The 23,725-nt window shown below is 37.6% G+C and overlaps 2 protein-coding genes across 2 annotated transcripts in view; both read right to left on the reverse strand.

Moving 5' to 3' along the window:
* Positions 1-23,725, reverse strand: part of PXDNL (peroxidasin like) — a 557,041-nt gene that overhangs the window by 296,151 nt on the left and 237,165 nt on the right. The window contains exon 3 of the mRNA XM_069099924.1: positions 9,667-9,738. Within this exon, the coding sequence (XP_068956025.1) occupies positions 9,667-9,738 (72 nt within the window). The remainder of the gene's footprint in view (positions 1-9,666; positions 9,739-23,725) is intronic.
* PCMTD1 (protein-L-isoaspartate (D-aspartate) O-methyltransferase domain containing 1) overlaps positions 1-23,725 on the reverse strand; it is a 548,363-nt gene that overhangs the window by 219,339 nt on the left and 305,299 nt on the right. The gene's annotated exons all lie outside the window — the stretch shown is intronic.

Here is a 23,725-nt window from a genome sequence, read left to right on the forward strand (position 1 = left end):
GAGGAGTGCTGGGAAAGTCTGGAGAGTCAGAAGCAGAACCAGAAAGGGAATGAAGGATGGCCAGACCTTTGCATCATGCTGGCCCTCTTCTCACATTGGCAATTTCCTCCAGAGGTCTGCATTTTGGTGAAATGCCCCAGCCATCCCTTGTTTCCCTTCTCTTCTCTGCTTCTGATTCTCTAGACTTTAACACCAACAGCCCCCTTCCTCTTCCCTTTCACCTTCCTTTTTGTGTGTTGTCTTCTTCTTTGGATTGTAATTTCCTTGAGGACAGAGTCTCTCTCTAGCCTCTTTTTGTGTCTTCAGCATTCAGCACAGTGCCTGGCACAAAGTAAGTGCTTATTAAATGCTTATTGCCTTGCCTCTCTTCTGAGCTCCAGACTCAGCTCTCCATCTGCCTAAAGGGAAATTCCACTGAAATGACCTTTAAACTCCACATGTCCAAAACTGAGTTTTTCATCTCAACCAGTTCCTCTCTCTGATTTCCCTATTCCAATTTGTGGCATCACTATTGATACAATTTTCCATATTGAATCCTATAGCTATTTTTGACTCTTTGCTCTCCTTGATCCCTCATATTATGAAGTACCATGTCTTGTAAATTCTCCTGAAACGTTTCACACATTCATTCCCTCCTCTCTATTCCCTCTGCCACCACCTTAATACAGACTTGCATCCCTTAGCCTGTTACAACAGCTTCTTGACTAGTCTCTCCACTTCTACTCTCTTTCTTCCAACAGAATAATCTTTACTATGCATAGATCTGGTCATGTAATGCTTCTGCTCAAAAATCTTTCAGGTATCCCTATTGCCAAATTAGTAAAGCGGAAGTTCCTTGGCCTGGTATCAAGGATCATCCTCCATCTGGAGTTGCTCTGCCTTTTCCCCCTTATCTCACATTACTCCCCTCCATGTACACCATGCTCCAGGATACCTTTCTCTTCACCAGACCTGTTCTGCATTGTCCCACCTGTGTATCTTTAGTCTTACTGTAAATTATGCCACAAATGTCCTCTTTTGCTTTCCATCTGGTGAATTCCTACCCAAACTGGGAAACTTACCAAAAATATCATCTCCACCAACAAACTGCCAGTGATGACTTTCCCTCTCAGAGACTTTACATAAAGCTTTGTTTTGTCTTTATGCTAAATATTTATAGTAACATAAAGAAGTATCTTGGGGTGTCTAGGTGGCACAGTGAATAGAGCACCAGCCCTGGAGTCAGGAGGACCTGAGTTCAAATATGACCTCAGATACTTAACACTTACTAGCTGTGGGACCTTGGGCAAGTCACTTACCCCCAATTGCCCTGCCTTCCTCCCTCAAAAAAAAAAAAGAAGTATCTCACATGATATCGTTCTTATGGAATATATAATCTGATAAGAAAGATAAGACATGCTCATTAATACAAATAACAATTTCCAAATAATCATAATTTCAGGTACATTCTACAGCAAAAATGAGAAGAAAATATATAAATTTCTATTTTACTCCAGAGTGTAGAAAAATTATTTCTGGTTTGGGAGAGAAGGAAGTTAGAAAAGAAGTCAAGAAAGGTTTGATGACACAGAAGATCGTGAACTGGATTTGAAGTCAGAAAAGCCTGAGTCTAAATCCTGCCTCAGATACTTATTAACTGTAGCACCCTGGAGAAGTCATGTTACTTCTGTTTATCTCACTTTCCTCCTGTGTGAATTGGAGATGATAATAACATCTACCTGACAGGGCTGTAGAGAAGATCAAATGAAATTAAAAAAAAACATAAAGTACTCTGCAAATCTTTAAGCTAAATAATATATGCTAAATGATATTATAAATAATTTAATATATAATTAACACAATATATTAATATAATATATAATAAATAATATAATCTAAATAATAAATACTAAATAGGTTGATGATGTTATTGATGGCATTAGAGGAGACATTTAAGTTGGACCTTGAATTCATTTCCACTCAATTAATCAAACATTTATTAAGTACCTACAATATATAAGACCTAGCGCTAGGCACTGGCAACACAAAGACAAAAATAAAATCTGTCCTTGAGCTCAAGGAGCTTACATTCTAGTGCGATTTTATTTTAGACATGTTTGAGATAATACATATCAGCAGAAATATACAGAAGATAGTTGGAAATGCTGATCTGGAGTCCAAGACAGACTAACTATGAATACCTTAAAGGTATGACAATAGAAGTCATAGAAGATAGATCCCATCCATCCACCCATACATATGGAGACTCTCTTCTAGAAAAGGCAAATATAGAGAAAAATAAAAAGAGGGCCAATGAAATGTGAGGATCATCAACACTTGGAGGAAGAAGAAAGATGCAATAAGTGAGAAGTAAAAAAAGCTAGACTAAAAGAGATCTGTATCCCCCAAAGGAGGAGTTTTAAGGATTAAACCGTGTTTGCCACAAAATCAAGGAAAATTAAGCATAACTCAAAAGAAGAAATATGAAAAGACACTCCTCTCTCACTCCTTTGTGGAGTTGAGAGGTTCATAGGTGTTACATATTGCATGTTTTTGGAATTTTTTAATGCATTTATCATTTATACTTTTTTCCATTTATTTTTCTTTGATTTGTTGTTGATGTTCTTATTGTTTTTGTCTTTAAAAAATACTATTATTTGTTATATGAGGTAGTTCTCTGGGAGGAAGAGTGGAAGGAATACTGGAGAAAACTATGGTGATGTAAAAAACAAAAGATCAATAAAAACTTTTAAAAAAGAATTAACAGTGTCAGATACTGTAGTTAAGACACAATATTTGGACTAAGAAGAGGCCTTTGGGACTGCAGATTAAGGATTTATTAATGACCTTTTTAAGAGTAGGTGCATTCAAAGGCTAGGGACAGAAATAAACCTTAGTAGGTTGAAAAGTGAGTAAAAAATGAGTGTTATGAGATGACAATGTTGACTACTCTTTCATGAAGTTTGTAGCATCAGCAAAGGAGAAACAAGTTGGTAGTTTGAGATTGCAACAAGTTTAAGGGAAAGATTGTTGGTTTTGGGGGAGAAGGATAATAGAGACTTGCACATATTTGTAAGAAGAGGAGAAAGACCTCTTTCTTACAGTAATGTCCAGGAGTGAAGGACTAGGTTACTCAATGAGCGGTATCACGCAATAATTAGGGAGAAATGTAAAGACACCTTACTCCCTCCTTAGGCTCTGTGGACCCAAGAAATGGGCTTGAGATGTTGGTCTTGTTTTGTTCATCCATTTCAGTTCTAGGTTCAGGGAGAGGAGCCCAAGAATCAGGAGCTAGAACCATGGAGACCTCAGAATCCAGGCTGGGTGTTACACCAGCCCAATAGGGAACCCCAAAGAAAGCCAGGATCCCAGGGGGCAAGGAGGAGGGGGAGTAGATGGAGACCTCTTGTGAACTTAGAATTTCATGGGGCTAATGCTATACAGTAACCGAGTTAGACTGTGAACCTAATCACCCTCCCCTGCACAGATACTAAAGGGTATAGTGGGGGATCCTACCACAGATGTTGAGGGAATATTGGTACATTGTTTACTTAAAGTAAATATTCCTTTATAAAAGTTTTTTAAAGAAAAAGAATTAAAAAGAGAAAGAGAACAAGGAAGAGAAAAAGAAGCCAATGTAGTGGAAAAGATGGAAAAGGCAAGAAAAAAAAAAGGATAACTGATAGAGGAAGGCACTGGAGGAAATGAAAGGAGAAGCAGTAAAAATGATACACACATTGTTAATACTGTCAATAGCAACAGTTTTGAGTAAAAGGTAGTAAACCTTGTAGAATCAACATAAAAGTTTTTAACTTTCTATGTATTTTAGAGTGTCTAATAAAATTCTGAATTTTTGTACTGATAAATACTCATATATCTCTGTGAATGTGAGAAAGTGGAAAAAAGGAATTAGTGAGGAAAAGGAACAAAAAGCAAAGATAATGTAGTAAGTTATGAACTATAGAGTCATCCCAGGGGTTGCAGAAAGCTTTAAGACTTAAAACATTAAATTATCTTTGCTGCGATTCACAACAATTAAAGGGCAAAATATCATTAAATGAATGTTGAGCTGTTGCAATGGTACTTAGCAATGAGGATGTTTTCAGATCAGATGTTCAGTTGTAACAGAGGGACTGGTACATGCACAAAGATACCTCAGTGTACTGAGCTGATGCCAATTCCCAGTGCAGAGAGGCTAGAGAGCTGGCTTCCAGGAGAATCATGATGATTCATAATAAGTGTCTTGGAGAGATTGAGAAGCATGCATATACATTTTGTAATTGGTTCTCTTTGACTAACCACATGATTAAGAGAAGCCATTTATACAGACTGTGTAGCTAGAACTGGGAACATCTTCAGAAAAGATCTCTTAGCCTCAGTCATTTATTTGGTTGGCTGCTGGTTTGCACTAATGGTATCTGAAAAGAAGCAATGCTATAAGCAGAAAGGTCCTGGGCTTTCTGCCAAGGCCAGTATGTGGCCCTATGTAAAAGAGACCACAGCCTTTGTACTCTGCATTACTTTTTGTCAGTTAGTCAGGCAAGAACCATTTATTAAGTACCTACTATGTGTCAGGCACTGGGGATACAAAAAAAGGTCAAAGACAGTCCCCGATGTCAAGGAGCTCACAATCTAATGGGGGAGAAAGCATGTGAACAGCTATGTACAAAGAAGCTACATACAGGATAAATTCTAAATAAACAACAGGTGGAAAGCATTAGAATTAAAGGGAATCATAAAAGTCTTCCTGTAGAAGACAAGATTTTAGCTGGGATTTGAAGGAAACCAGAGAAGCTGGGAGGTAAAGATGAGAATGGAAAGCACTCTGAGTCTTTCAGTTTTGGACATATATACACAAAGATATGTGCTTATCTTTCACCTTGCCATCATCCACCAATGTACCACCTCCATGTTTAAGAATTCCAAAATCCCCTCATCTGGCTCTCTACCTCTACCTTCCTTTACCAGACCCTTGCTCTTCATTCACTGAACAAAGGTGTAGAAAATCCCACACCGCACAAGTGGGTCCACTACAGATTTATGGCACACAATCTCAATCTGCAGGTATGGTAGGTAATCCTCAGATGCCTTGTGCCTATGGTAGGTAATCTCAGATGATGAAATGACCTTACTCTTTTCCAAGGCCCTCTAGTGATCTCGCTAAATTGCGTCTCTTCCAACAAATTGGTCCCTCTGTCATCCCCACTCTTCCACTTATTTTCAGTCTCTACTTGTCTATTTTCTCATTACCTACTGCCTACTGACATGCCCAGACCTCCCTCATCCTAAAAAATCCTTATTTGATCTTTCTATCCCTGATAACTATCATCTTATGCCTCTTCTATCCTTTGTAACTAAACTTCTCCAAAAGGTCATCTGCAAGAGGTGACTTCACTTTCTCTTCTCTCACTTTTTAACCCTGTAAAATCCCGCTTCCAACTTCATCATTCTGCCAAAACTGCTTTCTCCATACCACTAATCTCCAACCACCAAACCCAATGGCTTTTTCTCAATTCTTATTCTCCTATACCTGGCTGTAGCCTTTAGTTCTGTTGATCATCTTATTTTCCATGATGTTCTCTTCTCTCTAGATTTTTGGGACACCAATCTCTCCTGGCTCCCCTGCCTATCAAACTAGTCCTTCTCAATCTTTTCATCCAGACCATACTCTCTAACCATAGGTGTCCAACACAGTTCTGTCCCGAGTCCACTTCTCTTCTCTCTACATGCTACTTCACTTGGTGATTTTATCAGCTCCCATGGATTTAATTACCATCTCATTACCATTATTCTCAAATCTATCCTTCCCTGACTTCTCAGCCGACCTCCAATCCTACATCTCCAACTGCCTTTCAGACCTCAAACTGACTTGTAGTTGTTCAGTTCAGTTGTTTTTCATTCGTGTCCAACTCTTTGTGACCCCATTTGGGGTTTTCTTGATGGAGATACTGAAGTAGTTCACCATTCCCTTCTCCAGTTCATTTTAAAAATTAGAAAACTGAAGCAAACAGGGTTAAGTGACCTGTTTGGGATCACACAAGTGTCTGAGGCAGGATCTGAACTTAGGAAAATGAGTCTTCCTGACTCCAGGCCAGCCACTCTACCCACTGTGCCACTTCCCTGACTAAAGTACTGTGTCCCGTGTGAGGATGTCCAGCAAATATCTTAGACTCAGTAGGACCAAAACAAAACTCATTCCCTTTCCCCCTAAATGCTCCTGTCATCTTAACTTCCCTATTACCGTTGAAGATAATACCTTCCTCCAGTCCCTCAGGTTTCCAACTGAGGTGTCACTCTCAACTTCTCACTATCCCTCACCTCCTATATACAATTTTCTTTCAAGTTCTGTTTATTTCACCTTTGTAATATCTCTTAATATACCCCCCTCTCTCCTCTTTTCATTACCTCACACATGAATTCCTGTAGTGGCCAGCTGGTGGATTTGACATCCATCCTCTATTCAGCCACCAAAGTGACAGGTCTGATCAAGGCCTCCAACTCACTCAATAAACTTTAATGGTTCCCTATCACCTCCAGGAACAAATACAAAATGCTTTGTTTGGCATTCAAAGCTCTTTATAACCTAGCCCCCTCCTACCTTTCCAGTCTTCTTCAAACGATACTCCCTTCCAGGCACTCAGTCCATCCTCCACTCCAGCTGTGAATGTAACCTTCCACATCGTGACACTGGCTTTTCTGCTGTTCCATGAACAAGACATAGGAGTTTTCTCTGGCTGTCCCCTATTCCTGGAACAGTCCTCAACTCCCCCTACCAGCTTCCCTTACTTCTTTTAAGTCCTGACTAAAATCCCAATTTCTATAGGAAGTCTTTCCCAAATCCTCTTAAATCTGGAGTCTTCCCTCCTTTAGTTATTCTTCTATTTATCCTGAACATAGCTCATCTGAATATTTTTGTCTGCATGTTGTCTCCCTCTTTAGACTGGGTGCTTTTCCAAGGCAAAAACTGTCTTTTGCTTCTTTTTTGTACCTCCAGTACTTAGCTCATTGCCTGACACATAGTAGGTACTTTATAAATGGTTACTGACTGATATACTGAGTTAAAGATGTCTACAGGTTCAAGATTACAATAGGCACCTGATGGTGGGAGAATAACATTCTGCTCTACAGTGAACTTTGTGATGACTCTCCAGCAAAAGAATGGGCAATGAGACTTTGCTATTACCTTGATCATATCACATGCTTTGCCATCAGTGTATTTTAAATTCATGCCCACTTTCTGCCATCTCTACCCTATACTCCATGTGTCTTTATGGGAAGTGTGCCCCTTGTTTCTGGGTTTGGGGGGGTGGTGGTAGATAACTTCTGTTCTTGACCTGTCAGATGAGTAAATAAATGCCTTTTGTAAAAGTTTATTGTGTTTTCTGACTGATTGGTAAGAGGAAGCATATCAGTTAAAGCTTAGGAGCTACCATGTTTGGAGCAGTCAACCATAAGGTTATCCCTAGAACCTCAAATAATCAACCACCCTCTGTACTCCAAATGAGAGAGTGAAGCCAGAGTGGGTATTATAACTAAGCTGGAAAATTTCTATATTTATACCTACTGAAATCTTTCTTTTATTTCAGGGGCCTTCTCAGGGGCAACTTCCCCCATGATAGCAAGTGATCCATACCTCCCTTCTTAACATCACAACCTCCCAATAAGCAATTCGTGATAAGAAAATAAAACTAGAACTTTACCTTATATCAAACATGTGATCACTATCCACTATCATAAGTATATAAGACTACACTAGCAATCATTTTGAGTTCTTTTTTTTCCCTTTTTCAAGGAAGTTCCAGATGGGAAATACAATTGTCTGTAGTCAAATTTTTAAGTTAATTGATCCCAAACTTGGTTCATATCTAGGCTCATCAAACTTGTTTCTTCTATTATGATCCCCAGGTTTAGAAAGGCTTGTAAGGATGACTGTGTTTTTATGCCACTCTTTCTTTTTGATAGCAATTGATCCATCCCTTCCTTCTTACAACTTTCAAATCTTTGGGGGGCAGCTAGGTGGCCCAGTGAATAGAGCACCTGCCCTGAAGTCAGGAGGACCTGAGTTCAAATCCAGCCTCAGACACTTAATACTAGCCATGTGACCTTGGGCAAGTCACTTAACCCCAAGTGCCCTGCACTTTTTTTTGCCCCTCCAAAAATAAAAACAAAAACAAAACTTTCAAAGCATTTTATTTGACCTCTCCTATCATAGCTTATAGCATAAATCTTGCATCATTATACCTTTTTATTTTATTTCTTTTCATACAACCTCACTTCCCCTATTAGATTATAAATTCCTTGAAAGCAGTAGCTGTACCTTTGTTCACCTTTTTGTCCCAAGTGTCTACCAGAGGCCTCATCCTTAGTGGATGCCCCAAAAATATTTGCTAAATTGCACTGAAGTGAAACATTGTACAAAGGGAATACATTTAAGTCCTGAGGCATCCTAAACATGACTTGAAGAAAGAACAGAGCAATCTGGACTGCTCAATTGTAAAAGGCTTTCTGGAGATTAGTTTTGAGTTAGATTTTAAAAGAAATAAAAGATATGGTTTGGTAAAGAGGGGAAGCATCTGAGATACATGCAATGCAGTATAAAAAGCCTCTGAGCTAACCACGAGTAAAAATACATGTATGGTTCAACAAGCATCACTTCAACTGTATCACAGCGCCTGGGGGAAGGATAAGGAATAAAAATAGTGTGGTGCTTGTGTGAGGTATTGTATATCAGTCTGAGGAGTTGGGATTTGACACAGCAGGCTGGAAAATGATATAAATACCAAGTGTTTAAGGAAAATTCTAACATAATGAAGTGGAGCAAGGGAAAACCAGAACAGGAAACACCTTTTTTAAAAGTTGTATTTTTATTTGCCTTCAAATAATTCTATTCTAATAATGAAAACCCATTATATCTCTCGCTTCAACAGAATCACATCATTTTGATTTCCTTTTGATAATTCTTCCATTTTTTTCCCTAGCCCTTCTATGGAATAATATTCTATCACAACCTCCCAACAAGCAATTTGTGATAAGAAAATGAAACTAGAACTTTACATTATATCAAACATGTGATCACTATCCACTATCAGAAGCATATAAGACTACAGTAGTAATCATTTTGAGTTCTTTTTTTTTCCTTTTTCAAGGAAGTTCCAGATGGGAAATATGATTGTCTGTAGTCAAATTTTTAAGTTAATTAATCCTAAATTTGGTTCATATCTAGGCTCATCAAAGTTGTTTCTTCTATTATGATTCCCAGGTTTAGAAAGCTTGTAAGGATGGCTGTGTTTTTATGCCACTCTTTCTTTTTGATGTGTGTGATTTTGAAGTAGGTTTGTCTAGTGAGTTATAAATGTGAAACATCTGACAATTTCTCTTCTGGTTTCTTTTCCTTTAATTTAAGGTTTGGGAAACCAAGACAAGGTTCAAAAGAAATGGACCTAAAGGTTTTCAGATAGGGATCTGGGGACCATACTTGTATCTAAGATTGTTTTGGATATGTTAGAGATAAAGAAAATGTAAATTAGCAATTTATTTTCCCAGATAGATTATTCATTACTTTTCAAAGGAGGAGAGAAGAAAAAGAAGAGGAAGATGAGGAGGAAGACAAGAAGAAGAGGAGGAGGAGGAGGAAAAGGCAATCAATCAGAACCATATGTAGAATTATTGATTTTTCTTGTGACTTACAGATATAGCAAGTTTTCAAGCCCTTCAAAAGCATTTCTGGAAATCTTCCTGATTTGGTTGTTGTTCAGAAGCCTGTGGAAAACAGAACATGTTTGAGTGAGAACCATATTCCATCAACATAATGGTAGCTTTATTCAACAGACCAGATGGTAATCAAACATATAAACTTAGTCATGCTGCCGGCAAATGTTATCCAATGGCATTCTATTAGTTCCCTTTGGGATCTACAGAAAGTATTTCACTGAAAAAGTTAATTAAGCTTAGAAATTCCCTATTTTTGTGTTCTATGTGACCACACTAAAATGTTAAACACAAAGGACTCCAACATAAAGAGCTTCATAAAAGCATGTTCATAATCTATTAGTAATAGCTCCAATTGGTAAGGTACTTGATAATTACCAAGCATTTTTACATACATTGTTGACTCTAAAGCTCACAATAGCTTTTTGAGGCAACTAGTACAAGAATCATTGTCCTCATTTTGCAGATAAGAAAATTTTAACTATGACAAATGAAAATCTCAGAGAGGGTAAGTGATACTCAAGATCTCATCTCAGTTTTCCAATCCTAAGTCTAATGTTCTTTCCTCATTATCACACTGCCTTCTCAAAGTATTCATTAAACATTCACCTGACAAAAAACATCATGAGTAATCTATGAACACAGAGAGCATGATCGTTGTACTTTCAGAAATTTTCAAGAGAAAATAGACATCAATAAAGCATGTAGAATTGGAATAGATTCCAGAGTTCAGAGATCTTAGGGGACCAACTGAACCATTTTACAGATGAGGAAACTGAGGCCCAGAGAGACAAAGTGACTTCCACAAGGGCAAAGTTGGGATTCAAACCCAAATCTAAAGCTTTTTTCTATTGTGTAAGCTTAAAGAGACACAGATAGGCAAAGGAAAAAGTCTAGAGAACCTATTAGCATTAAATTTCTAGACAGACAGTGGATAGATAGAACAGGACAGAACAGACCAGAAATGGGCCTTGTAAGAAAAAGTTGGCTGACAGTGGCTGACAGTCTGATCAGAGATAAGGAAACATTAGTTTGTTGTTTTTTTTTAATCCAATAATTATAAAACAATTAGCAGGCCAAGAAGCAAAAGGATGACTGGCAGAGATAAGTGAAATATGAATAGGAGAACAAGTCATAGTTAAATCACACTATAGCTGTGACTGGGCAAGCTTTGCTAATGGTTAAATGAAAAATACAATCATCTGTCTGATCATCAAACTTTATAAAATTACACACTGTGTTTCTGGGAAAGATGGTACCAACCAAACTGAAAAATCACTGTAAAAATCATTTAGCAGGAGATTTTGAGTCAAGAAAGGATTCCTTATGTAGTTATACTACTCATTCATGAAAGACATATGAAGAACTTACAAATTCATTTGATTGTGGTATGTGCTTCTAAATGTATAGGGTCCACTTAATTGAACTGGCATACACATTTCTGATGTCCTAGACTTCTCTAACATCCCACAGACTCTTGCCAGATTCAAATGCTTGCAGGTTTATTTTTAACTCAATGTAAAGTGTTTATTTTGTTTTTGTTGTATGACTGATTAGGAAAACAGAAGAAATGTTTTGGCTTATGGAGCATGTGATTACTTTAGTCATTATATGTAATTATATAAGACAGCCTAGAGATCCACAATTCCATCCTTTCCTAAACTACCAACCTCATGGCTCACTGATAATGGCTAAATTCTATATTTCCCTAAACAGCATTTGAAACTGCTGTCTCACACCTCAAGCTGTATTGCCAAGTTCATTTCTCATCATTTATGATGTTATTTTGTGGTTTTGATCATAACAAACCCCTGGTGTATTTTATGATTAAAATTCCAACCACTGCCAATATCCATCTTAACAGAGAAGTATCAGCATAAGTCGATGTCTTAATAATATTAGGTGTGTATTATATGTTCAGAAAATCAAAATGCCTGTGCTTAGCTGATTCGTATCAATATCAGTCATTTGGCTAAAACAAAAAATGATCCAATTAATGCTGGGAATAGGAATTTCCCAGACATAATTTTTCACTTTATATACTGTTAGTGACTTGTGAATAAATAACCTAATTCCAACATTCAAAAACTATATATGTATGATTGTGTTAATATATTATTTGAATTGAGTTATTCACCTATATTGTTGGAGAATATAGCACTTAGGCATAGTTTTGTTTTGATTTTTTATCATAAATGTTAATAAGGCAATCATTCTTATCTTCTCAGCTTTGGAAAACTAAGAGATTCATTCCTCTGATAATATCTTGAAAGTGGGAATGTGCTCAAAAGGGAACTCAAAAGGGAGGACTTGCTCTTGGGATTAACATTATACATGTTGAATGTTTTGAAGAACATATGTGAGACTAGTTGGATAACCTTGGAGAACTGATGTTTTTAAAGACTAAAAAAAGCTAATAGGAGTTTAGACATCAAGAAGAGATTTATTCAGCCACTCATTAAACATTTTTAAAGGACTGTTGTGTGTAGAGCCCAGTGCTGGGTATTGAGGAGAGATACTATGTTAAATGAAGCATAGCTCCTGCCCTCACAAAGCTTACAATCTAAAGAAAGAGAATTTATAAACATAAATCATTATCATACAACATAACAGAGAGAAGTGGAACAAAACACTACATGAGGCTCAATGAAAAAGATGATTTGCAGAGAACCCTGAATGCCAGGAAAAGAAGTCTGAATGTTGTTCATTGGGCAATAGTGACCAACCAGCTTTAGCTTTGGGGGAAAAGGGGTAACATGACTACATCTATTCATAACAAAACCATAAAAAGTTTTTGCCCAGGTTGTTAGAGAAGTGAATTGATACATATCTTATTTTTGCATAAGGGAGGAGATTCAATGAGACTAGAAATCCCTTCCTAGGTTGGGGTTATGATGGAAGAGAGATAGTATTGATGCCAGTGCTGCTATGTAGCCAGACTTATCCCCAAACCCAAGTCCTAGCCTTTCCCAGGGACTGGGATAGAATGCCTCTATCCCATGCTGTCCTTCCATTTGTCACTAATATCTCTGGAAACAACAACTAAAACAATACAACAGGAAAAAAAAATAGGTAAGCAAGAGCTGCTGTGCATGGCCACCACCTAATACCCTCATTTGAGATTGTGGCGGAGGATAACTGAATGACCTTTTCTATATGGGTTTTAGTGCCCTTGACTACAGCCCTTCCCAACAATGATCATCAGCAAACTTTAGGTCCCCAGATCCAATCTAGGGAATACACTGATCAATCAACAAGTATTTATCAAGCACCAGTACATACTCTGAAGCACTATGCTAGGCTCTAGGGATTAAAAGGCCAAAGAAAGAAATACATCCAACTCTCAACTAGTTTACCTTCTAACAGGAGAGACATGTCCATATAAAAAATATGTACCATATATATATATATAGCTAAATACAAATGCACTTATGTATTCATACATATATGTGTGTGTATGCATTAATGTATGTATTAGTTAAATAAAAGGTATTTGGGGAGTAATGGCAGGGCAATGAAGGAGTCAAGAAAGGCTTCACAAAGAAGATGCCTGAGCTCCATCTTAAAAGAAAAGGAGCAAGAACATTCCAGACATGAGGGACTGTTAGTGCAAAGGCACAGAAAAAAGAAACCATGTCATAGGTGGGAGGCTGAGAGAAGGCCAGTCTGACTAGACCACAAAGTATGGGAAGGGGAACAATGTCCAATGAAGCTAGAAAGAGAAGTCAAGGCTGGTTTATGAAGGCTGCAGAGGTTATGAAGGCTGTTTAGCTATCAAATATAAACAGAAAGGTTTAAATTTTTATCTGAGAGGCAATAGGAAGCCACTGGAATTGGTATTTTCATGTAGTATTTTCCATGGTCTATGGCTAGCCAGCTCTCATTCCTATTTTTTTAATCCTAATTCCGTCACTCCTTGAGGAAGTCAAATCACTTAACTTTGGTACTCCCAATTTGCAGTAGTCATCTTGATTGGTAACTGAGCAAAACATAAACTTAATTAGCCTACTATATTTGGCCAACCCCAGATCAAATCAACTCCACATCCCAGAAAGATGGTCACCTGGACCATCTGGTCATCTGCTTTAGTGCTGTGCCTGTAACAATCTCTTTCCTCCTCCTCCTACCATATAACCATCCCTGCTTTCTACCTTTTTTGCTCTGAACTCAAAAATCAAATGAAAACTACAATTACTCCTGGAAAGGGCATGTTCTATGGATCAATTCATCATACTACTTCCTTTTCTACCCCTCCCTCCATGTGTTGTTTTATGAACTCCCTGAAGTCAAGGACTATCTCACTTTTTGTATTTGTATCCCTGGCACTTAGCATGATGTCTAGAACAAATACCTCTAAGTGATTAATAAATGATGTTTCATGCATTCATGCATCATCCAAAACTATTGCATTTCCATGATCATGAATTCTGAAATTTCTCTGATTACAACAGCCTATATTTCCATCTCTCTTTCTGCCTTAGTCCTTCCATGGCTTCTTCTCATTCGGTATCTCCTGTGAATGCATCCAATCTTGTCTTCCTAGTTCTACAGACTATTGAAGGTTAACTCACATTCTGACTTAAAGTTACTCTCTTGACAATCTTAACCCTAGACCTACTGCAACTATAATCAACCATTGTCCTCTTGCCATGTATACCTAGATGATCCACAGCTATGGGCCACCACTATCATCTATTACCTAATTTCCACCAAAGCTTCACTATTGCAGGTCAATCCTTTTATTAACTCCTGATTAACTCCCCATGGCAGCTGTTACAAACCTTTTATTATCACTTCAAGTTGCCAAGACATTCCTATCCACACACTCCCCTCCCAGCAAATGACTTATCTCCTAATCTTCTAAGAAAAAATGAGAAAAAAAAAAGAAAAAAAGCCATTTGTCATTAGTTCCCTTATTTCTTCAACCCCATACTTTAGAAACTCTCTGTATTTTTACCTGTCCTTTTCTTTGTTCTAGTCTCAAAAGATGAGATGGTCCTTCTCCTTTCTAGGTTAAACTCTATATCTGTGCTCCTGATACATTCGTTCCAGTCTACTTTGGAAGCTTAACTCACCAATTAACTATTCCTACTCTCTCTTATTTACAATTTCTCTTTACCTAATGATGTCTACCTCTTTGACTATAAATATACTAAAGACTCCTCATCCTTTAAGAACAAAACAAACAACAACAAAAAAAGCCTTTTACCTTCCCCTATCATCCCATATACATACATATATATATATATAATCTTTCCCCTTTGCTGACAAACTCCTAAAACAGTAGTAGTTCCTAAGATTTATTTGTGTCATAAACACCTTTGGCATTCCGGTGAAGCTTATGGAATATTGTCTTTAAATTCATTAAATAAAATACATGAAATTACAAAGTAAACCAATTATAGTGAAATGGTTAACAACAAAAAAAATTAGGTTGGTAAACTCCCAATTAGGAACTTCTGGCCTACACTGAGTTGTTTACAATGGCTGCCTTTACTACCTTATCACTGACTCACTTTTTTAATCCCTTGCAACATCTCATCTAATCCTAAAGCCCAGAAACTGCTCTCTCCAACAATAATCTCCTTAACTGCTAAATTCAATGGCTCACTCCTCAACCCACATTACCTTTCTAGAGTTGCTCCATTGTCATTTTCCACAGGGACTTGCAAAATTTGTTGTGATTCCTTCCCCTTCCTCAGGGGATTTCCTTTGTCATGAAATATGTTTCTGTTGATATGACTTTTCCCCCCTAAAGATTTTTTACTTTTCCTCTTAAGTCTGTTTGCCTCTGTCTTCTATTGACTATCTCTTCCTTCTGAAACAGGATAAAGGAAACCAGGAGTCACAAGATTTTAAAGTTTGAATCCCTATCACCTGACTATTAATTAGCATTAATCATGCTAATATTTGAGTCTTCACCTATGATCAAAATTACAGGGTTTTATTTTAAGATAGTGTGATTTAGGGGAAGGGATGTTAGACTTGAAGTCAAGAAGATATGGATTCAAATCTCTCCTCAGACACTGATTAGCTATGTGACCCTCAGCAAGTCATTAATTCCTCTGGGCTTTAACTTCTTCATCTACAAAATGTAGGGGTTGGACTCAATTTCTAAGTTGTCTTCTAGCTCTAAATCTATGATTTTATACCAGCTTGTACAGAATAAATGTTTGTTGAATTAAATTGAATCTAGTCCAGTGCCAATTCAATCCAATAAACCTTTATTTAGGCACTGTGTACTGGGGATACAATAAAAAAAAGATAGTCTTTGCCCTCAGGGAGTTTACAGTCTAATGGAGGGAGACAATATACAAAGAGAGGTCAGAAAAAAAAATAAAAGCTCTTCAACTGGCAGGGATTTTTAATGCACAGGATCTCTTCTAAAACTCTCCTATATATTGATACTACCACCATTCTCCTCGACACTCAAGCTGAAAACCTGCCCTCATCTTTGACTCCTTCTGCTTTGCTCTCCTATGAATAATCAGTCAACAATTCTCATAGAATTGACCTATCTGATGTCTTTTAAAGACATCTTCTCTTTTCCTTTCCCACAATTACTTCCCAGATTCAGACCCTCATCATCTCTCACCTTGGGGAGACAATTACAATTGCCTCCTAACTGGTCTCTTTGCTTCTAGATTGTTCTCTCTCCAATCCAATTCATTCTTCATCAATCATCCTTGAAGAAGAGTTTTGTGTCAATATCTAGATAAAAAATTCAGTGGCACCCCATTGTTTTGGATTTAAGGCCCCCAATAATATGGATCCAAATTGTGTTTTTAGTGTTTTCTCCCACAGCATGTGGACATGCATTCAGGTTCCAATGCTTGCTATAATGCTGTGCTCCATATCTAGGACCATATTAAAACTACTTATTGTTCCCTGAAATGGTTCAAAGTTCTCCTAAACTCTGTATCTCTCTGTTCGTTCTATTACCTGTATCTAGAATGTTCTCCTCCAAAATCTCTATACCTATTAAAATTCTATCCATTCCTTCAAATGCTACTTCCTCTATGAAGCCTTCCCTGACCTCTCCAGCTGGCTGCGATCTCTTCCCCTGAATCTATGAATTTTATATATGTCATTTATATTTCTGCCTTGAAGTACAGTCATGTCTTCTCACATGTCTCTTACTAAATTATAAACTCTTTGAGGATGGTGATTATATTTAACTGATCAGTGTATCCCCTGAAGTACATACCACAGCATCTTTGATTAGAATAGGCTTGGATTAGGCAGGGTAGTGTTTCTCTGCAGCTCTATGATAGGCATAGATGACAGCAAGGCTAGGCAGCATCTTGACCGAGAGCTTATGGAATATTACCAAACTTGTTCTGTTCAGCTAAGGCAAGGCAGCAATCATACTAAGGAACTGGACAGAAGCAACATCTCAAAAAAGGGAGGCTGAGATATACCATTGAGTCATGATGTGAATTTATAGAACAGAAACTCCCATTAGCCCAGGTTAGCTAAGTTTACTAGTAATTTTTTTTAAGCAATAGGGGTTAAGTAACTTGCTCAAGGTTACATGGCCAATTATTTCTGGGTATGGTGCTAAGTATCTGAGCCCAGATTTGATCCCCAGGTCATCCCAACACTGGAGCTGGTGCTCTTACTCACTGAGCCACCTGGCCGCCCCTAAGCAATTGGGGTTAAGTAACTTGCTCAAGGTTACACTACCAGGTGTTTCTGGGTGGGTGCTAAGTGTCTGAACCAGGGATTCGATCCCCAGGTCATCCCGACACTGGAGCCAGTGCTCTAACTCTCTGTGCTACCTGGCTGCCCCAGTTTCTAGTAATTTCAAAATGCAAAAGTACAAATTGGTCAAGAACAGAGAGAGTCAAGATGCCAGGGAGTAGATAAGGCAGAAAACAAATCCAATTATGTCAGACATCTGTAAAAGAGAAAACGTTCTCTGCTAGGTCCTACTCCATAGAGCTGAAATCAGGTAGGGCAACAGATGTAAAGTGAAGTACCACTGTTTTATTGATGAGAATATATTGAGCCAGAGTGGCTGCAAGATTATTGAAAGATTACATTCTTTTTATATACTATTTTGTAGCACCTGATAAAAGAAGCAGGCTTAACTGAGAACTGTGATTTGGGGAAAATATATTCTCCTCTCGAAGATCAAGGAAACAGAGATAAAGAGTTTGCATTTTACTTCCCTCTCTACTGGTGACAACAGAATGAACAAAAATGATTCTATTTTAAAAGAGGCTTCCACAACTTAGAAATTTCCTGCCATAGAAGGACTTCTAATAAGACTAACCAACCAGAAATGTATTTTCCCACAGAAAAACCTGACCTTTAAGCACCCCTGTGCCTTCAAGGCTTGCACATTTCCCCATTCCCTTTTCTGTTCAAGAATGCCCCTGACTGACTGTGTACTCTAAGCAGCCTAAAAACCTAATCTGTACCCTAAGAAGTTGAAACTGCGCTAGTCCAAGCCTTAGTACACTAATAAATGTCTTTTTATTGTCTATGTCTTCTTGCTTTGTGATTCCTCAGTCTTACAGTCTTACAAACATGATGATGGGTAAGATTCTCAAGGAGCCCAGGCTGGAAAACCACAATAACTGTTTCACCATTTAAGGCTCTCATGCATTTGAAAGACTATGTCCAAAGAAGGTGTATGGGGGGGGGGGGAGGAGGAGGGGGGAGCCGGGAACAAAGGAAGAGGGGGAGGAAAAAAACATATAACAGTGTGCTTTATTACAAATAGCATGGTATAGTAAATAAAGCAATGGATTTAGAGTCAGGAAGCCAGGGTTCAACTCCTATCTGAGATATTTATAAGCTGGTGATCATAGACAAGTCATTTAACCACCCAGACTCATTTTTTCTTTGTAAAGTGGAAGTAATTAACACCTACCTCACAGAATTATTATGAGAAGAGTGTTTTGCAAACTATAAAGCACCATATAAGTGAGTTTCTTATTATATCTCCCAATTTCAAGGATTTCAATTTTGAATGCTTGCTGAATTCTTTTACATGTAGTATTGTTTTTGCAGTGGTAACAATGCTTCTCATTCATATATCACTTTGCAGATATGTTTTGAGCACATTTATTTGCTTGCATGTATACATATTTAACTTTTCTTTAGTTTGGCAAATGTCATGATTTGGGTCAGTACATTCCATAAACAGTGATAAAGATATGGGTACAGGTATAGGTATGGGTATAGATATTAACTCATTAAATGTAGGTTTGAAAAGTTTTAATTTCTCCACCATTTTTTCCCTTTCTACACAAAATCAACCCAAAGATATGAAAGCAAACAACTTAACTTTATAAGGATTTTTGGAAATGCCATAGTGGCTGTCAAGAAACAAATCCATTAAAGTGATGCACAGCTGAATGTATTTTTCAATCACACAAATATTACTTGTCAAGACATTTTTTAATCACAAAATGCTATCTATCAAAAACATCAATGATATAATATTAAAGGATGGGATCTATTACTAGCAATGTTTTGGTTAAACACAGTCTAGTAACTCACTCATTTGTATTCTTTTGTTGAGTTTTTCATAAAGAGGTTTTTCATAAATTTTCACAAAGAATTTTTTCATAAATTTCCAACTGATTCTTCTGTGGAGAAGGTTGGAAAATCAGAAGGAAAAGCTGTCCTACAAATCATAACCAACTTGAGTCTGGCAGTCTTGGGGAAAAGTTATAAGGATGTGTTTAAAGTGAGAAGCATTAAAATCTAGAGAGACCCAACAGAAGATTCAAAGGGGGATGGGGGGGAGGTTCTGGTTGATTATACTGGCAGAGCAAATAAGAGTCTGATTGTTGATAGAAGTGATGTTTAGCCCTTGAATCACTGCCTGGTGCCAAACCCTGGAGGGGAAAAGTAAGAATGTGATGGGCAATTTAATCTAAAATGAAATTTTAAATGTGCAAAAATCATTCTAATATACAAAGAAACCTTCTATGTACTTATTTAATGAGTCTTAATTTTTATTATTTGATGTGATACTTAGATTCCTTCATTAATTTTTCCCCAAAGATCAACAATTTATTTTCAAATTTGCATAATGGGGAATTAATGTCCTCTCCCCCAAAATGTGAAATAATATCCATTCAGACTTCACAGAGTCTCACAAAGCAGTTTCATGTATAAGCTTGAAACATGAAAGGAAATTCAATAAAGAGTTGTCCCTATTTCTGAAGGAATAATGTAAAACTAGCTGACATATTTGAAGGAATCCCACAAGGAAGAGGCAAATCAGTTTGCCAGGGTTAGACACCTATGTAGTCCACTAGAAGGTTTAATGGGAAACTAGATGATGGGAGGAATGAAAAAACAAGATCAAAAGAGGTACACATATAAATGACCAAAAGAATCTACTCTTGCCAAGTATGAGCCTGATAGAAAGAAAGGATATGTAACAGAAGGCTGACAGTGATTTCTGTGGATGCAAAAGAGAAAAGGTACAGGTCTTTGTACCAAGACTGAACTGATAACAAAAAGGAAAAGGGTTCAGGGCAAAGAATCCTTTGCTACTGTCAATTAGCACTTTTTTTTTCTTCTTTTTTGTAAGTGGGAGAGGAGATGGAGGAAGTAAGAAGAGGGGTCAGTTCAAGGAAGAAAGATAGAAGGAGAGGAAATGGGGATATGTGTGCGTAAGTCTTTAAGCACCTTCCTCACATCAATTAGCACTTGGCGGTGGGGAGTGGGGAGAGATGGGAAGCAGAGGAAGAGATGATGGGTACATCTATAAGACACTTGTTTATCACCTTTCCCTCTTCATAGGATTTCCTGCAAGAACTATGTCTTGTAAAGGTTTTTTTGAATTTAGACCAAAGCTGCTCAGATCAGTTTAGCCCATTTAAAACCAGAACCCATATTCAAATCAATTCAGAAAATTTTTATTAACTACCTACTATGTGCCCAACACTGTATTAGATGCTGAAGACACAAAGACAAAAAATTAAATCATCCATATCCTCAAGGAGCTGACATTCTATAAATGGGTTGTGGGAGAGAGGGGAGGGAAGATAACATATAAATAGAAAAGCAAATAAAAATATTCAAAATCAATATGAAGCAATTGGTGGGGTCAGAGGGCAAATAAAACTTAAGTTCCTCTTTTCCAGGTCCTATGTGCTTTACAAATACTATCCTATTTGATCCTCCTAACAACCTTGCAAGGTAGGTGCTATTATTATCTCCCTTTTACAGTTGAGGAAACTGAGGCAAACAAAGGTTAAGTGATTTGCCCAAGCACAGCTAGCATCTGTAGCAACAACCACACTGGCATACTGAGGATGGCTGCTAGCACCGGTTCTTAGATCTGCTTTACTAGGAAACAAGGAATCAACAATCTTTTTTAATTACATTCATTAGTTCAGGGGAAATGTCAGCACCCTGAACTTCAAAGAAAATACAAACAGAAAATAAAAGCAGATAAATAAAGACCAACAGACAGGGCCTCTAACTGTCTGAGAAATTAAGCACAGATCAACAGATAGATTCAACTGCTTGATCAAGGCAATACATACATAGTTACCAGAGAGAGAAGCACCAACATCTGGGTTTTTCAAAGTGGGAGGGGGGGTGGTGAGAGGTGAGATTCCTTAACAGCTATCCACAGTCTCATCTGGCCAAATCACTGGAACACTCTTCCAATGAGCGAGCACCAAAACAAAATGCTAACCTCAAAGTGTGTGTGTGTGTGTGTATGAATACACACTTTTTAGAGCCGGAGGGCATCATAACACTCCTGACTCAGTACCTAATTAGAAATTAGCAAAAGGTGTGAAAGCCTTCCTATAAGCATGCCTCCCCTAAGCAAGCTTCTCTTACTGGGCTTCAGGTGAGGTCTAGTAATGGGCCAGAAAATCTTATATCCCATTAACATTACAGCATCTGAGGCTATATTTGAACTGACTCCTGGCCAAGAGCTCTATACACTGTGCGACCTAGCTGGGATAATATTAGTAACTTGGGGAATCAGGAAGAAGTTCCTGAAAAGCTGAATTTTGAAGGGAGAAAGGCATAAGGAGCAGGTGTGTTGGTTCCCATATTATTTCAACTTTCTTTGTACTTATGCTTTACTACACTCCCTTCCACATTCTGAAAACAATTAATCAACAAGCATTTCTTAAATACTTGTTCTTTGCTAACAGTCCACAGCCCCCAGTCATCTCATCTTCTAATGGAGGATATATATATACAAAGTAAACACAAGGCATTTTGGGGAGAGAGGACAATAGCAACTGGAGGTGAGGTGGATCAGGAAAGGCTTCAAGGAGAAGGTGGTGTTTGAAATGAATCTTGAAAGTAGTAATGGAGTCCATGGGGCAGATATGAGGAGGGAGAGTTTTCCGGGTAGAGGGGAGAGAGAGTGCAAAGACATGGAGACTGGAGTTGGAGGATCATGAATAAATAGCAATAAAATCAGTCTGACTGGATTGTAAAAAATAGAAGGGGAATAATATATAACAAGCCTGGAAAGGTAGAATGGCCCTGGGTTGTGAAGGACTTTAACTGTTAAATACAGGAGTTAATATTTGATCTTATAGGCAATAAGAAATCGTTTGTTCAGTAGTTTTTTTTTGGGGGGGTTGTTTTTTATTCATGTCCAATTCTGTAACCCCATTTGGGGTTTTCTTGGAAAAAATGTGGGAATAATTTGCTATTCCTTCTGCAGCTCATTTTATAAATGAGGAAACTGAGGCAAAAAGGGTTAAGTGACTTGCCCAGGTAGTAAGTGTTTGAGGCTAGATTTTAATTCAGGAAGATGAGTCTTCCTGACTCCAGGTCCAACACTCTATCCTCTCTGCCACCTAGTTTAATAATAAGAGAGATGACAAGATCAGACCTATGCTTTAGGAAAACCACTTTGGTACTGAGCAGAGAATGGATTGGAGATGGGAAACACTTGAGACAAAAACCAATTAAGAAGCTTTTGAAATAGTTCAAAAGATAGGTGATGGGAGCCTGAAAAAAAAAAGGTGCTCCTGTATGAGTCTTGAGAAATAGTCAAATCTGAGACATGTTTAGAAGGTAAAAATGACCAAATTTAACAACTGATTGATTGGGTGTGTAAGAGAAAGTAAAGGGTTGAGGATAACACAAGATTTCATCAAAATATTCTTAGTTTGTTTTAATCAGGACAGGCTTATTGTTTTATCTAATAGCTTGGTGGAAGCAGCTATTATTCAGCTGCTAATTTTGAAGGTGACACTTCTTGATAATGAATGAGTAAAAATCTGGCTGAAGTGATCATTTCTAAGCCAACTACTCCTTCCATGTAGATTACAAAGAATTTTACATCTAATTAGCCTTTGCAACTACTATCTTTGGTATCTGTTAAGGACTAAGCCTTTTTTCCCCTTTAGCCATAACCAAAGTGATCTGTCTTCCAGACAACCAATAGATCTCCTTATCACAAGATAAATAGTCAAACCTTGGAGATCATCTAATGCAGGAATTTTTAAACTGGGATCCACAAACCCCCAAGAGGGTCATAGAGACATTTCTGGGAGTCAGTAAACTTTAGTGGGGAAAAAATACATCTTTATTTCAATTTAGTTAGTTTCCTTTGTAATCTATGTAGTTGATGAATTTAAAAACATTGCTCTGAGAAAGGGTCTATAGGCTTCAACAGATGTCCAAAGAGGTCTGTGACTCAAAAAGGGTTAAGAACCTCTAACCTAATCCACCCTTGTTATTTATTCAGATGAAAAAATTGAGGCCCAAAGGGTAAAGGGATTGGGTCTGGGCCACACAAGAATTAAGTAACAGAACTGGAGGTCTTTAAAGTCCAACTCTAGCACTACATCATGCCCTGAATAAATTGTTCAATTTAAAAAAAAATGAACTTCACAAGAACAGCTTGGCAACAATAATTTAATGTGACTTAGATTCTTCCAGACCTGAGGTGTCAAACTCATCACAAAACTCCCAAGTGCAGCTGAACTAGATTAAAATGTATTTGGGAAATGTTTAGATAGATAGATAGATAGATAGATAGATAGATAGATAGATAGATAGATAGATAGATAGATAGATAGAT

The sequence above is a fragment of the Petaurus breviceps genome, unplaced genomic scaffold (assembly GCF_028583685.1).
Source record: "Petaurus breviceps papuanus isolate PSGF00001 unplaced genomic scaffold, PetGlider_PUasm1.0 38, whole genome shotgun sequence".
Taxonomy (NCBI): domain Eukaryota; kingdom Metazoa; phylum Chordata; class Mammalia; order Diprotodontia; family Petauridae; genus Petaurus; species Petaurus breviceps.